The sequence below is a fragment of the Plectrocnemia conspersa genome, unplaced genomic scaffold (genome assembly GCF_051122295.1).
Source record: "Plectrocnemia conspersa isolate PC_06_02 unplaced genomic scaffold, ASM5112229v1 ptg000009l, whole genome shotgun sequence".
Classification (NCBI taxonomy): Eukaryota; Metazoa; Arthropoda; class Insecta; order Trichoptera; family Polycentropodidae; genus Plectrocnemia; species Plectrocnemia conspersa.
Window position 1 is genome coordinate 27,777,890 of NW_028277173.1, and position 12,867 is coordinate 27,790,756.

Consider the following 12,867-nt stretch of genomic DNA (forward strand, 5'->3'; position numbering starts at 1 on the left):
AGAGTATCATAAAGAGTGCGCAATACTAAAGTATTCCTGAAGTAACGCGCATTTCTCAAGATAAAACCGAGCATTTTTAAGGATTTGCTATGAGTCTCTGCAATGTGCTGGCTAAATTTCCAACGTTCTTCGAAAGTCACTCCTAAATCCTTAGTTGAAGAAAACCTTTCCAGAAAATATCCACCTAGATGGTATGAATATTTTGCCGGCGTTAACGACCTTGAAAATGAAATTGTGTGACATTTCTTTACACTGAAAGGCAATTGGTTATAGCAAGCCCATTTCCATATAGAGTTGAGATCCTCCTGTAGGTCGAGGGAATCAGAAATCGAATGCATTTTCTTGTAAATTTTCAAGTCATCTGCATATAATAAAAAATCTGAATGCTTTATTGCTAATTACATACATTATAACTCTTTGTTTTTGTGGGATCAACGACCCTTTTATACCAGTTTTGATCCAGCAAGTCTGTTTATAGACTAAAACGACGGACACCCCTTTTCTTACATCTATTTAGCATAATTATATAAATAGGGGAATGTCCTTTGTTCGTCAGTATTCCTACTAATTACTTCAAACCATACGGTCAGTCGTCTGACCCCCTAAATACCCGCAAATTTATAACAATATATAACTTAAGGTTTAAAAGGATTTGCCTAAAACAATCTATGCAAAAGAATCCTCGCCTCAAATTTCATTTTCAAATTTTAATCAATATATGACGTATTGTATATTTTATTATAAAAAACGTATTTAAATAGGTTTTTACTTTATATTTTTGTATTTGATTAAGAAGCTTTGTCACATATATAAATGTATAATTAAATAAGAAATAAAAAGTTTTTTAAAATGTCTGATTTGTTTATACCTAGAAGTTTTCTTAGTATATTTTATAATAAAATTGTCCTTAAAATGTTTTATAATTTAATTTAAAAACCTATTTTCATAAGCAATTATATACATAATTTTTAATACATCTTAAATCAATTTAAAGCTGAGTTTTGTTAAATTATTATATAGTTTATACTAAAAGTACTACAGGTAAAAAAACATACAGATTTAAACTAAAAATAAAAATGTTCGTATAGTTTTTATCTCTTTTTTTTTGTTTGCGCCGACTGTGTGAGCAAAACACCGGCTTTACCAACCTCACTGTGTTACGAACAATATTCGAAATAACGCAAAGATTTTTTTCTAGTCGAATTTTGTATTATAAATTGCTAGGTGTGGAGTACCACGAGAGCCAATTTGCTTACGTCCGTACTTTTGTAAAACTTATATTTATTTATTAAAATTTAGACTATCGTAACTTGACAGGTTAACCTAATGCGTCACAATTGCCAAAAGTATAAAATATATTACAATTTTAAAATACATATATACGTATGCATCCATACAAATTCCTTATTATACAGATAAACATAAGTAAAAACACGAAAAAATGTACACCTCAACAGGTGTGCATTGTCCCATACGAATTGAACAAAAACACAGTATTGAGCGGACGAACGGCCTTTGCCAGAGAAGAGTTGGCAAGTGCTCTAGTTCTAGACTTTATAGGGAAGAACAGTGGACGCGACCAAGAGCTATAACCACATTCCGAAGCACACATTTGAAGCTGCTCGAGCACCGAAGCGTTATCTACAATGCATTTGAGCAATTTCCAGAAGTGTTTAATTATATAAACACTTCTGCGAGTTGACAAAGAAACGTATTCCAGCACTCCCATAATAAAATCACTGGGAAACAAGAACGGATAATACCCGTATTTCTTCAAGTATAAATATATTATTTTCCCAGCTTCAATTCATTACATTTAATCATTAATCCTGGAATCCAAATAATAGAGATAGTTTCTAATATTCTGCGGACTAGAGCATCATAAAGAATGCGCCATACTAAAGTATTCCTGAAGTAGCGCGCATTTCTTAAGATAAAACCAAGCATGTTTTAATGATCTGCTGTAAGTCTCTGCAACATGCTGGCTTAATTTTGAATGACGTCCGGACGGATGCTTCTGTCACGTACAGCCGGCATATTTGCGCGCAACTTTTAAATTGTCATATTATTAAAATTACGTTACTGACAACTATAAAAGTTTGTGTGGACACTCCAATACAATATCAGTGAAAACTTTTCGGTCGTAAATATTCAATTTACGCAAAATTTTGTCGACTTTTGCAAAATGCCATAAGGCATAAAATGATACTTCAGAATATGAACACCACATCTGTGACTATCCTAGAATTTGTCGCCATCGATTCGTAATAAGAATTCGTTATAGTGTGACATTTATATAACTTGAAGTACAACTAATTATTTTTTAATTATTAAATTTTATATGAAAAAAAATATAATAACGATATCTGTTAGTAGAATATATTATCAAAAATATAATTAATTCCTTTTGGTGGCCTAAAATATTCAAAGGTGTCAGTAAGAGTCTGTTGAAGTTTCCGATAAGCATGTGGTATTATAATTTGACCACGTGACTACGATGCAGCGCTCGACATGCGTGTTAACCATAGGACGCCTACGCGCATACTAAAATTGAACCGAGTTACTCGTTCTATCTCAGTTTGCCAAACACCATATCATTATCTCTCTCACTCTCGTCATATAACACGCGAAAGAGTGTTAAGTGACGAGAATATAATGAACCCACTATATTATCCGTCCTTGGTCAACCTTGGCTAACTTCCAGAGAGTGTAGTGCAGGCATTACACTGAAAGGCAATTGGTAGCAAGTCCATTTTCATAAAGAATTGAGATCCTCCTGCAGGTCGAGGGAAGTCATCTGCATATAATGAAAAATTTGAATGATGCACTGCTGTTTCCATGTCATTAATGAACAATAGAAACAGCAATAGACCCGAATTTGATTCTTGAGGTACTCCAGTAGAAGTCTTATATCGTTCTGAAAAAGAGTTTTTATACTTGACGAACTGATATCTATTGTTCAAGTAATTTGAGAATAGATTTATAAGACATTAATTTTTGATGTGACGGTGGGTGAGTAATACACAACTTCTTAATGGAACACGACGGGTAGACGACGACCGGCAGTGCCTTGTCCGCCGGTCTCTCGTATCATATTTTTTAATAACTATAACGTCAATAAATACGACTGTAGGGAGCCAATCTGTGTCTGTTAAATAGCAAAATGTTTGCTAAAAAATAGGATATTTATATTTGGTTTATGCCTATACGATTTTAATTTATATATGACGTTTATTTTATTAAAAAAGCATCTTTAAACATGTTTTTTAAATAAATTTTTACAATTGGCTTTAACAAACATTAAAATACTAGTTTTTGGTTAAATATTATAAATATGAATTTTTAAAATAGAAAGTAAGATTTTAAATATAAAAATCATATATTTAATAGTATGTTTTTACAGCATACACATATTATTTTAATTAATAAGTATATATTTTTTCAAATACAAATTGTTTGTGGTTGAAAAAAACTTTATGAGCCAAAGCTAATAATATATATGTATTTGTAGAAAATATATGGTTATAAAAAGTGATATGAAACAAAGTTTCCACGCTGATATAATTAAGCTTGATTACGAGTTGAAGCAAGCAGCAACGTATAATGTGTTATTATAATAATTATTAAATATTTTACATAAACAATTATTACAAAGTATTAAAACGACATAAACACACTAGCACATTCATACAATGTTGTTAATTTGCAATTAACATTGAAAATTATAATATAATAACACCATTTTAACGACGGTCGAGGTCGCGATTCGAACCACCGTTCTCTGCATAGAGAGTTCTATGCTTTGTATAATATATACTATGTTACGTCACGCGTTTAGTGCTAATTGATGCAAGAACATATGTATGTAATGTGCAATAATGAAATTTGTTGCTACCTAAGAATGACTGTTGAAAAGGTTAAGAATTGAAAAGCTTAAGAACCATTAACTTCTTGCGCAAATCGAATGCAAATACCTGTATAATATATTAGTTAGAGAATATCGGTATAAATATAGTTTTAAGATGATTTAATAATTATTTAAAAAATAAAGCAAATTATGCGTATTTTAAAAATAAATTAATATCTCACGGTGTACCACAGGGGTATAAATTAGGACCATTGTTATTTATATTATATATTCATTTTATTGTTAATAATGTACAAAAGTGTAAAATACATTAGACGACAAATTAATGTATTGCGTAGGTGATAATATTACAGAAGTTGTAGATAATTTAAATAATGAATTAAGTATAACTGAAATATCATATTAGGTTTTTTATGTTATATAGTATATGTATGTTAAGTTAAAATTTGTTTGATTTAAAAATTAGCTATTAAGCTAAATAAATAAATAAAATAAAATGTGTTTCGTAATATTTTGATATATCCAAAGAGCATACTTGTTACAGTTAACTTAATTTACAAAACTTTCCAGTGTATGTGATCAAAAGTTTCGTTGTATCGTAAACTTGATGAGTAACATTTATAAATAAAAATAATAAAAAATATAAATTAAAATGCCTAATAAAAACTAAGTCATAAAATGTTACATGGAAACAATCCTGCAACATTTTGTAGCAATATCAGTAAAGACATTTGGCATAATAAAATATTAATTTCAGTGTGTGTCTCTTTCTCTCTCGCTCTATAATAATAATTGCGCTTTATTGGAGGGCTAATAAAACAATTTACGTCATTAATCTACAACAAAAGAACGAAATTATTCATAATAAAAGGCAAAAAAAAATAATATGCATAATACTTAAATTATATACACGACTTTATATCCCCACCACTTAATTTCGGAACACACAAACACACGCAAACTTAAGCACAAACAATGGAGTGATCCCTCGAGGTTATTATGAAAAATTATGATAATTGTTTTTAATTATGTACACATTTTATTACGCATAATGACGCGAGATAGAGAGGTTTTATTGTCGGGTTTATTGTGTGTAATTGTGACTTATCTCGGCCGATCGAAAAATCTATCGAGTTTACGAGCCAACAGTTTTGTGTCATTCATTTTTTTGGGACAAGCTTTCGTTTTAGAAAGATAATATTTATAAAAAAAAATGTGGCCTTAAGAGTATATTTGTTTACTATGTATTTAATTTTACAGAAAATAAATTCTTATGTGGTAAAGATATTTTGGAGTGCAAATTTTTTTGTGAACCATTATTTATGGTAATATTTTTATAGAAATATTTTTATTCACAAATAGTGTGAAAATTTACACTGAATACTGTAAAAATAAAAATATATTTTAAGCTCATGGCATATGAAAAAATTATATACTCCGGATAAATTCTTTAAAGCATCCCAGCATAATTATTATTTTTAATATGTTTCATAAATCACTATTGTCAATGTTTTGATATATAGTTTTTAAACTATTATTGTTAAATTAAATCATGGTTTTAACAGCTGTAATTCAACCCTCATTGATTTTTAAAGTAGCATTAAATACAAAAGCTAAGAAAATTATCTTAATATTTTTTAATACTTGAATATTTTACAAATATTATTTCAACGTAAAACTATTATTTTTAAGCTTAAATTCTGAATTTTTTTTAAGCTGTAAATAATCAGTTCAATTGAACTTATTTGAGTTAACGATTTAAAATTTTTAATTAAAATATTTAATAGACATAAAAATATTTAACGAAACCTTGATTTATTAAAAAAAGTTGTTCAAGTTAAAATATAAAGCTATTATTTACAGTTTTTATGAGATGTTCGTAGCGATTTTTTAATATGCTATTAATAATATTTATACCGTAAAAGACAACGCTTAACATATTTTTAAGATCGCACGCCGCGCAAAGAGTGATTTTATTTATTTAATTTCATCTTACTTGCCGCCTAAAAATGTCTAAGAAAGACAAATATTTCAGATTGGAATAACAGAAATATGGGGAATAACGATTAACATCAACTTATAGCAAAGCAACATTTTATTTGCCTATTAATCATGATATTTATTAGTTTTTGCGTATATTGAATTTATTTATTTTAAATAAATCTTCCGTTTTAGCCTGACAGGCGTAAGACTAATGCGTTACAATGGGATAAATCTGCACCAACTGAGTCAGTCAATCAGATATAATGAATATTTACATATAAGTATAAACCACTTGACTGAAAGTCTGGAAATCGGTGACATCATTATTTTTATTGATTATAAATTATTATGTGTAATACGATTTATAACCAATAGATGTCACTGCAGCTAAGGCCGGACTATTTTTAAATAAATAAAAATTTGAGTGTCGCTGCTAGGGCTCGAAACCGCAACTACTAAATTATTAGTCTGAGACGTTACAGACTACGCTATTCCGTTCCTTTAACTAATTATTTGCAAAAAATAATTTGAACCGAGAAGAAGTTTTTATTAATTTAAAATATTCTACTATACAATTTGAGATATAGAATATTTTATACCCTAAGATACTGAAATTGTGAAAATACTACATCTGCGTGAGAGCTGAAATCGTAATAAAAATGCCAATATTAATCAATACTATTACCGAATACTCAACATTAGATCCAGACATGCAATACTCAACATTAGATCCAGACATATACGAATATCTATAATTCGGTTGGTCGAAAAAAAAAATTTTTCTCGTCGACCGACCTTGAAAGTCAGCTAATTTTCTCTTCACAAAATATAGCACAACTCTGTTAATAAAATTGTTGACTTATGCATTCCACTGACTTGGTACAGTTTTCATCAACTTGTTAGAAAACGTCATAAAATCTGCAGCTTCAACGACTACTTGAACGAATCCACCGCGAGATGAAATAATCAGGTCCATTAGCTAAAACGCATTAGAACCGGTGGACTGATGATCCACTAACGTGATTTTTTGGATCATCCTGTCTACTTGAAAAAATCAATTATATGACAAAGAAAACATTTAAAGCCCGATATTAATTGTATAGTGACATTGAGAATTTTTAGGCGTTTTAATTTCAATTAAGAGTTACAGTACCTTGTTGTTATGCAATAAGCTGCTATTTGTAATGGGTATACATTTTATAACAATAATTACAATACGAAAAAAAAGCAATAACTGCTATATTTCAATTTAAACTTAATAAAATATATATATATATATATATATATATATAAAATATATTAAGTCCAAGTCATATATTTTTTCTAAGCCTTAAATTTTATAGGCAAAGACAAATAAATTAAAATAATACTCATAATATTTTATCAGCACAGTATGACAGAAAGCATTATTTAGAACACCGCCTGTCAATTCTAAGAGCGGAAAATGTTAATTAGTTATTTACAACGACTATCATTTTTTAAGTACTGGCAACAATATTTATTATTCATGATAATATATTGATTATAATCAAAACTACAATTATAATAATGATGTAATACAATAATAATTTAATGATTCTGATAACCTTGATTTCATATATAGAATGTTTGGGTAATTTAATCGGAAGGAACTGCTTTGAGTATCGCGTGTCAAGTCTTTTATTATTGTGGAAGGTGGCCTTTTTGCGATTGCAATTAAGCGAGCGAAAGTTTTATGTAAAAATGTGCATTTAATTACAAACCTGCTAATGCTGCTCAAAGCAGCAGCGGCAGCCGACACAGACTGATTACTACACGAGCCATTAATTCCATTTGTCATACTGCCGATGCCATCTCTGTCCCGGTCCCTTTCTCTTTCTCTACTGCTATTTTTATCTCTGTCTCTGCTCAGTTCTCCCATGAAAGAAGATTCTCCGTGGTTGTTTTGCGACATTTGGTGATACCCCAATGAGTCTCTTTCTTTGTAATGCCTCTGCTGATGATGACTCTGCTCTGACCAGTTGCTAGATGAAGATGGAGAATGTTGATTCGATTGAAGATTGGATTGGGGGACAGTCTGCAGCAGCTGTGTAGGATTGTGCGCCGTGTGCAGATGCGGCTGACTTTGTTGCTGTTGTTGCAATGCCTGCAGAATCTGTTGGGCACCTACAGCTCCATTTGCTAAAAGTCCAGGTAAAGCGGATGGATTCAGCAATGCGTTCGTCAAGGCAGCATTAGCACTTTGACTCAACAAATTATTCCGTAACGTAGGATTAGTACTCGGATTGTTCAATAACTGATGGGGCTGAGTCATTGCTTGCAGATTCGCCAAAGATGTAGATACGACTTGTCCATTATTCAAAGCTAGATTGACCATCTGATCCGAAGAATTGACGTGATTCACAGGTATCGTCAAAATAGTCTGTGTAGCTATGCCTATAAATAATGTCCAAACGTTAGAGATGCTCTCTAATGGATCTCATTAGTGTAATAAAACGATAATTACCTTGCGACGTAGGTATCAGAAGTTGAGCACCTTGAATGCCTTGCACCAGGTGACCCGATGCCAGGATCAATTGGGGCATTGGAGATGGTAATGTGGGCTGGAGAAGACCAGCCCCGGTTGCTGCAGCGGCTCCGGTTGCTCCATTCGAAGATGATAGCCCGCCTGAGATGAAAACAATTTAATAGTTAATGATTGTTGGCGATCCCTGATGCACGAAATAATGACTATGCCACTTAGAGTTGTCTTGATCTCACATAAATTATTGATTTATGATATAATCAAAGCCAATAATGTAATTATCGTTGCTTTTTCGATGTGTAATATAATACAAAATGTCGGTTATGGCTCTGAATGTTATAAACGTATTTCAAGGCTGTATAAATTATATAAATGCTTAAATAAGTGGACGATAAGAATTTAAATTAGATTTTAATCATATTTATTTTTTAATAAAACTAATTAAACGTGTCTTGAATATTATTTATTAAAATCAGTGCTATTTATATATTTTTTTAATAAAATTCATTGACATAAATACTTATATTATAAAACATATCAGTACGGATGGCATAAGTTTTGTAAGACTAAACTAATTTCTACTCAGAGATTGTCCCTAAGTTTGTTTTAATGATTTAGCAAAAAATATAAATAATTGACTCATGTATTTTATACTTAAATCATAAATGTACAGTATAAATATATTTTTTTAGTTCTATGTAGTTTATTACACATTTCAATACTATTCCATTCAGATTTTTTTAATAATTAACTGTTGTAATAAAATTAAGTTAAAATTAATAAATCTCAAAGTTTTGTAATATTTTATTTTGTCCACATTTGTATAAAAATAGTTATAAATAATATTTTTAATGTAGGCAAATATTTTTTTTATAACGAACTAGATACATTTTTTAAATCATAATGATATACATCCGTGAGATAAGGAAAAGCTAGTAAAACCTATTTGATAATTGATTAAAAATATAATAAAATATTAATCACTAAATTTGATCTTCTAGATACATTAGAAAAACATTGGTTAATATCAGATTTAAACATAGGCCATTCAGTTGCTAGTCTTGAGTATCTTTACTATTTTATATTGTAAGTGATTTTTAAATTTTCTCGTTTAAAAATATAAAATATCGAGCAAAATTTTAATTTTTTTTTTATAAAACGTTAGCTTATCAAACGTAATTTCGACAAGACGCTCATTTTTAAACCCTCTCCCTCCACCAGATTTTAGGAATATTATAGATTATTTATAGTATATCCTATCTTGTAACGAGGTAAATCTGTACCAAATGAGTTAATCAATTAAACATAATAAATACCTACAAGTATTATTCACGAGACTAAATGTCATGGAACCAGTGAACCATCAAAAATTATTATTTTTGTACATAAACATAAAGCATTTTTATACATAAAAATTTGAGTCTAAGGCTCGAACCTGTGGCATCTATGCTACCAGTCTATTCCATATTTGCGTTAACACAGTCAGTTCTAGAGATATACATTTCATCATTATTCATAATTAAGAGATGGCAAGTTTGGGTTTACGCCCCTCTAAAGCACACGATACGGATATACGTTCGATATACTTATCATCAGTGGTGTAATGATAAAAAATAAGTGCCGGAGCGCTGAACTTAAACACCCCCCCCCACATTTTTTTAAAAATAGCCAATATTGATATTTAAAAATATTTTTTTAATGTTTTTATCAGAATAAAAAAAAATATTTCAGTAATGTATTATAGAATATTTTTAATGTAAAAATTGATTGCTACATACTAAAGTGCTATCAAGGAATCACTGTAACTTATTAGTCTTCGCAAATAAAGTGTAATCAATTAATCTAATTTATTTGACAGATGATATTTATATTTTACCGATTTTTAAAAAAATTATAAAAATCGATAATTGAAAAGAAGGCAATCGACTGCAAAAGTGTTTGTATGTCACAGAAGAAAGAATCTGTGTTGTATGTTTATGACTTTGTACAAATAACCTATAGAATTGGACTGCCTATTGTTACTTTGAATCTTTTGTGTTACATGGGTGCAAATAGGAACAATTTATTTTCAGTTTTGATTTTGTTGTGAAATTTCCGGTACGTTTTGAATATTTTGCGATTTATAAAATGTACAAGTACTCTAAAAAAAGTGCTGGAGCGCCACCCCCACTACACCATTGCTTATCATTACTATAATAACAATATAGTAATGATTTTAATTTCTATAAATTTGTTTCAAATATAAACAGGATATCCGTATCATATGCTTTAGAGCTAATAGTAAGGGCTAATCCCCCAAACTCACTATCTCTTTCTAAATTATGAATAATGATATAATAGATAGCTCTCGCACTGACTGTGTTAACGCAAATATGGTAAAGACCTTACGTTTTTTTATTATGTTTTAATGCCTACTTATAAGAAACTTTTATTATTAAAAAAACGTAAATTTTACTTTAATGTGAAATATTATGTTATATCGTATTATTGTGTAATTTTTGCATTTTATATAATTTTAATTTGAAGTTTTTCTTCAATATTAATTATATGGAATTTACGTAGCATCTAATAAAAAATCAAACTATTAAGGTTAAAAACTTGTACTTAAATAAATAATTAAATGATGTATTACATTTTCAATATGTCTAAGAGATCTCAAAAAATAAGTGCTTTCTAAAAAATGTGTTGGAATTGTTGCTAAATATTTTATTAAAATAAAAACAATTTCACTATGTGGAATGGGAAAGATCTCTAATGAATCTCAATGAGTTTACTGAATTTCCTGTGGCACTAAATATGAATTGTACAAAAAAGTAGAGCTCCAAAAAAAATTTTTTTTAATCACCATTATATTTATTTGAATCAGAACCACAACAAAAATTTGGGAGCTTGCTCAAACCTGAGTGTTACCTGAGAAATATGTATTTAATTTTGAAGGCCATAAAATGCAACTATATTCGTGCAATAGTTTGGCGTGTTTAAAAGTAGCCTGTTAGATAAAAAAAAACGTAAAATAATATCAGTTTTAAAAATAACATGATTTTAATATAAATAAAAATAATTTGAGCTCTCCGTATCTCATATAGATAATAAATAAAGCTTATTTGAATGAAATGTTTATGTATTGATAATACACATACATACATTATTAGTAATTTATTTTTTCACACATAATTTATTATTTCTCAAAAATTTGACGCTCAACCATCCGTCGACCTTTGTAGAATAGATAATAAAATTAATTATCTATAATTTATTACGTGACTCAGCTCGTAAAGGTTAATGAGCCATTCCATAATAATAGATACACACTTAGTATTCTTTTGAAAGACTACATTAAAACACGACTAATATAATACTTATAAGATTACCATTTTTAACGAAGCATTTTTTTACTCACCGTTTGCGGCTACGCTGAGGTTAAGAGGAGAACTGAGGGTTTGTGCAGGGGTGGTCGGAGGTTGGGCCGCGAGCCCTTGTAAGCTGGCCGCCAATTGTGACATCTGCTGACTAAGTTGCGGAAGCCCTGCCAACCCTTGGAGACCACGGAACATTCCTGCCACTAAAATAATATATTTGATTATTTATTACAGTTTTTTAATGTGTCATGTATAATATTTTAGATGGATGTATAATATGTTCCTAAAGCAGAATCCCTGATTTTATTTATTTATTAATAGCTTCATATCATAAACTTTTATTTGGAACGCTAATAATGTATAACATATAATATAAAATAAAATGTTCGAAAGAACATTAATATTATTAAAATACCAACTCACTAGAGCCATTTATGTCTTGATCTGAACGAAGGTTTTGAGGAGGCGCTGGAGCTGGAGCTGGAGGAGGTCCTGGTGATCCTCTGGGAGGCCCAGGGGATCCTGGAGATCCTGCGGCACTTGATCTTTCAGACTCCTGCTGTAAATAATAAAAAAATAAAAATATATTCATTTATTTATCAATTGAAAACAACAAAATCAGTCAATAAACTTTGGGTATTTTATATATAATTTTAGAATCGTTTTTTTAAAATAAGAAATACACATTATTAAATAATCATTAAATATTTTATAATTCAATATTTATTAAACTTATTATGGTTAGCGCAATCGATATATTATTAATTATCCAGGTCAGATTTTAAAATAGATAGTTCATAAATCTTAACCTTGTAGACTAATGGTTGTATTTTCTTGTTTTTGTTTTTATCTTTAGATTTTAATTATGTGTGTTATACATCATAATTATGTATTATGTTAGGTATAAATATAAATTAATTATGGCAGTGTATCTCAAACGTTTTAATAAAAGCACCTATCGCATATTTTTATATGCGAAAGGTGCTTTTATTAGGAAAAAATTCACACATCTTTTTAAATGTTAATATTTAAAATATAGTATTAAATAAATGTTTTGATTATTATATTTAAAGGTAGGTTACCCAATGCGTCAAAATAGTCAAACATTATAAAATAATTATATATTATAAAAAACAGGTTAGTGTAGAATACTT

At 29.3% G+C, this 12,867-nt stretch overlaps 1 protein-coding gene across 8 annotated transcripts in view; it reads right to left on the reverse strand.

Annotated features, from left to right (window-relative positions):
• pdm3 (POU-domain protein pdm3) overlaps positions 1 to 12,867 on the reverse strand; it is a 257,264-nt gene that overhangs the window by 21,497 nt on the left and 222,900 nt on the right. For 7 of the 8 annotated variants that reach the window (XM_088192304.1, XM_088192307.1, XM_088192301.1 and 4 more), the window contains 4 exons: positions 12,137 to 12,272; positions 11,755 to 11,916; positions 8,337 to 8,498; positions 7,594 to 8,266 (listed from right to left, as the gene is read on the reverse strand). In XM_088192304.1, the coding sequence (XP_088048430.1) occupies positions 7,594 to 8,266; positions 8,337 to 8,498; positions 11,755 to 11,916; positions 12,137 to 12,272 (1,133 nt within the window). The remainder of the gene's footprint in view (positions 1 to 7,593; positions 8,267 to 8,336; positions 8,499 to 11,754; positions 11,917 to 12,136; positions 12,273 to 12,867) is intronic. The other variant, XM_088192300.1, reaches the window with a different exon arrangement.